The 2,101-nt window shown below is 36.5% G+C and overlaps 1 protein-coding gene across 1 annotated transcript; it reads left to right on the forward strand.

Annotated features, from left to right (window-relative positions):
• Positions 1–1,784, forward strand: LOC141689293 (E3 ubiquitin-protein ligase PUB23-like). The gene has a single exon (XM_074493547.1). It carries the CDS (start codon positions 352–354, stop codon positions 1,582–1,584), a length of 1,233 nt encoding a protein of 410 aa, XP_074349648.1. The 5' UTR covers positions 1–351; the 3' UTR covers positions 1,585–1,784.
• The last annotated feature ends 317 nt before the right edge of the window (positions 1,785–2,101 follow it).

Consider the following 2,101-nt stretch of genomic DNA (forward strand, 5'->3'; position numbering starts at 1 on the left):
AAGTAACCGTAATAACATAATTATAATTAGACTACAAAAGGAAAATAATGCTAGTATATAATTTATAAGTTGGCTTCTTCAACTCTCTCCTAACACTTAAACAGTGTTCCTATCTTTCGCCTAGCCAAACACTCCGTCTTTTGCGTGTTTTGACTTTTGTAAGATGTCATCTCGGCACTTGTATAAGTATGCGCAAGCTCCTCAACTCTTACTCCATCAATTCACTTAACATCTTTGTGTATCCGAACAAATAACCAAAAGAGATCACTCACATTTCCATCTTCCAAACATTAATTTTCTCCTATCTTTCATTTTTACTCTTCTTCTGCAAACTTCGTAAATTAGTTTCTAATGGACGAGATTGAAGTCCCTTCATATTTTCTGTGTCCCATTTCTCTAGAAATCATGAAAGACCCTGTCATACTTTCCACAGGGATAACTTATGATCGCATGAGCATCGAAAAATGGATTTTTTTGAGAAAAAACAACACTTGTCCCGTAACCAATCAGCTTCTTGCTGATACCGAATTGACTCCTAACCATACCTTAAGAAGGCTCATTCAAGCATGGTGCACCCTCAATGCATCCTACGGCATCCAAAGAATCGCAACTCCGAGACTTCCTGTCAGTACATCTCAAATTTCTAAACTCCTCAAGGATGCGAAATCTCCTAAGCTTCAAACGCCATGTCTTAAAAGACTCAAATCCATTGCATCAGAAAATGAGTCCAATAAACGTTTTATGGAAGCAGCCGGAGCAGCTAATTTCTTGGCCTCGATTATTACAAAAGCGAAGAGATCATCGGATGATGAAGTGCCCCAAGAGTTTGAATTGACAAAGCCGGAAGATGAGGCACTAAGCATTCTATATCAACTCCACTTGTCCGAAACAAGCCTGAGGTCTTTAGTAGGAGAAAACAGTGAATTCATCCAGTTCCTAATCCGTTTCATGAAGTCTGAAAACTACGAATCACGGACTTATTCCATTATACTACTGAAATCAATCTTCAGTGTTGTGGATCAAGTAGAAATGATGACTTTTAGGGAAGAACTATTTAAGGAAATAGTTCATGTTTTAAAAGATGAAATCTCTCCCAAGGCCTCTAAAGCTGCATTGCAACTACTAATAAATTTATGTCCATTGGGCCGAAATAGAATGAAAGCATCGGAAGCTGGAGCTGTTCAAGTAATAGTTGATTTCCTGCTTTCTCATCCGCAGGATCGGAGGTTCTCCGAGATGGCCTTAACAGTGCTTGATCTTCTATGTCAATGTGCTGAAGGGCGATTAGAGTTGTTGAAACATGGAGCTGGATTGGCTGTTGTTTCTAAAAGGATAATTAGGGTTTCACGAATGGCGAGTGAACGAGGAGTAAGGATAATACATTCGATCGCAAAGTTTTCGGGCAGTACATGTGTTCTTCAAGAAATGTTGCAGCTTGGAGTTGTATCAAAGTTGTGTATGGTGCTTCAAGTGGACTGTGGAAGTAAGACTAAGGAAAAAGCTTCTGAGATTCTTAGAATGCACTCCAGGGCTTGGAATTCTTCATGCTTGCCCATGACTTTACCCTCTTCATATCCAGCTTGATCGAAGATCAAGAGATGGACATTAAAAATATATAGTTTTCTATGTAAAAAAAAGTTTAACTTCCATTTGTATATTAAACTTAAACATATATATTAGTTACTGTACACAAATCTCTTGTAATTCTTTTAAAGTGCCTAGGGATTTTTATATACATGGAGAAAACTGAATATTGTTATTTTTCATTCTTAAATCATGTATGACCTAGTATTTTGGGTTGGTGCTGAGTGCCAAACTTGTGTAGATTGGTTGATTATATCCTAGTAAAAATTGCACAAGTCTTCCAATAGATAAACGTAGTTTTCTCCTGACAAAAAAAGGTCGTTTTCTCGCGTGAAGAGCGAAAACAATTGATAAAATCAGAAGGCCAAAGTAAAGTTATTATTAATTTGAGAGGGTGGGATGGAGCCGGAAAAATACAGAAAATACAGCCGTTGATACTAAATTAACCTAAATATATTACTAAAAAATTACATGTTTAAATATTTAATTATATATTAAAATATTTAAATCTATACTA

Source organism: Apium graveolens, chromosome 10 (genome assembly GCF_009905375.1).
Source record: "Apium graveolens cultivar Ventura chromosome 10, ASM990537v1, whole genome shotgun sequence".
In the NCBI taxonomy this organism is placed as follows: Eukaryota; Viridiplantae; Streptophyta; class Magnoliopsida; order Apiales; family Apiaceae; genus Apium; species Apium graveolens.

Excerpts from the sequence above, each read along its gene's own strand:
- LOC141689293 (XM_074493547.1), top strand. The coding sequence starts at position 352 with ATGGACGAGATTGAAGTCCCTTCATATTTTCTGTGTCCCATTTCTCTA.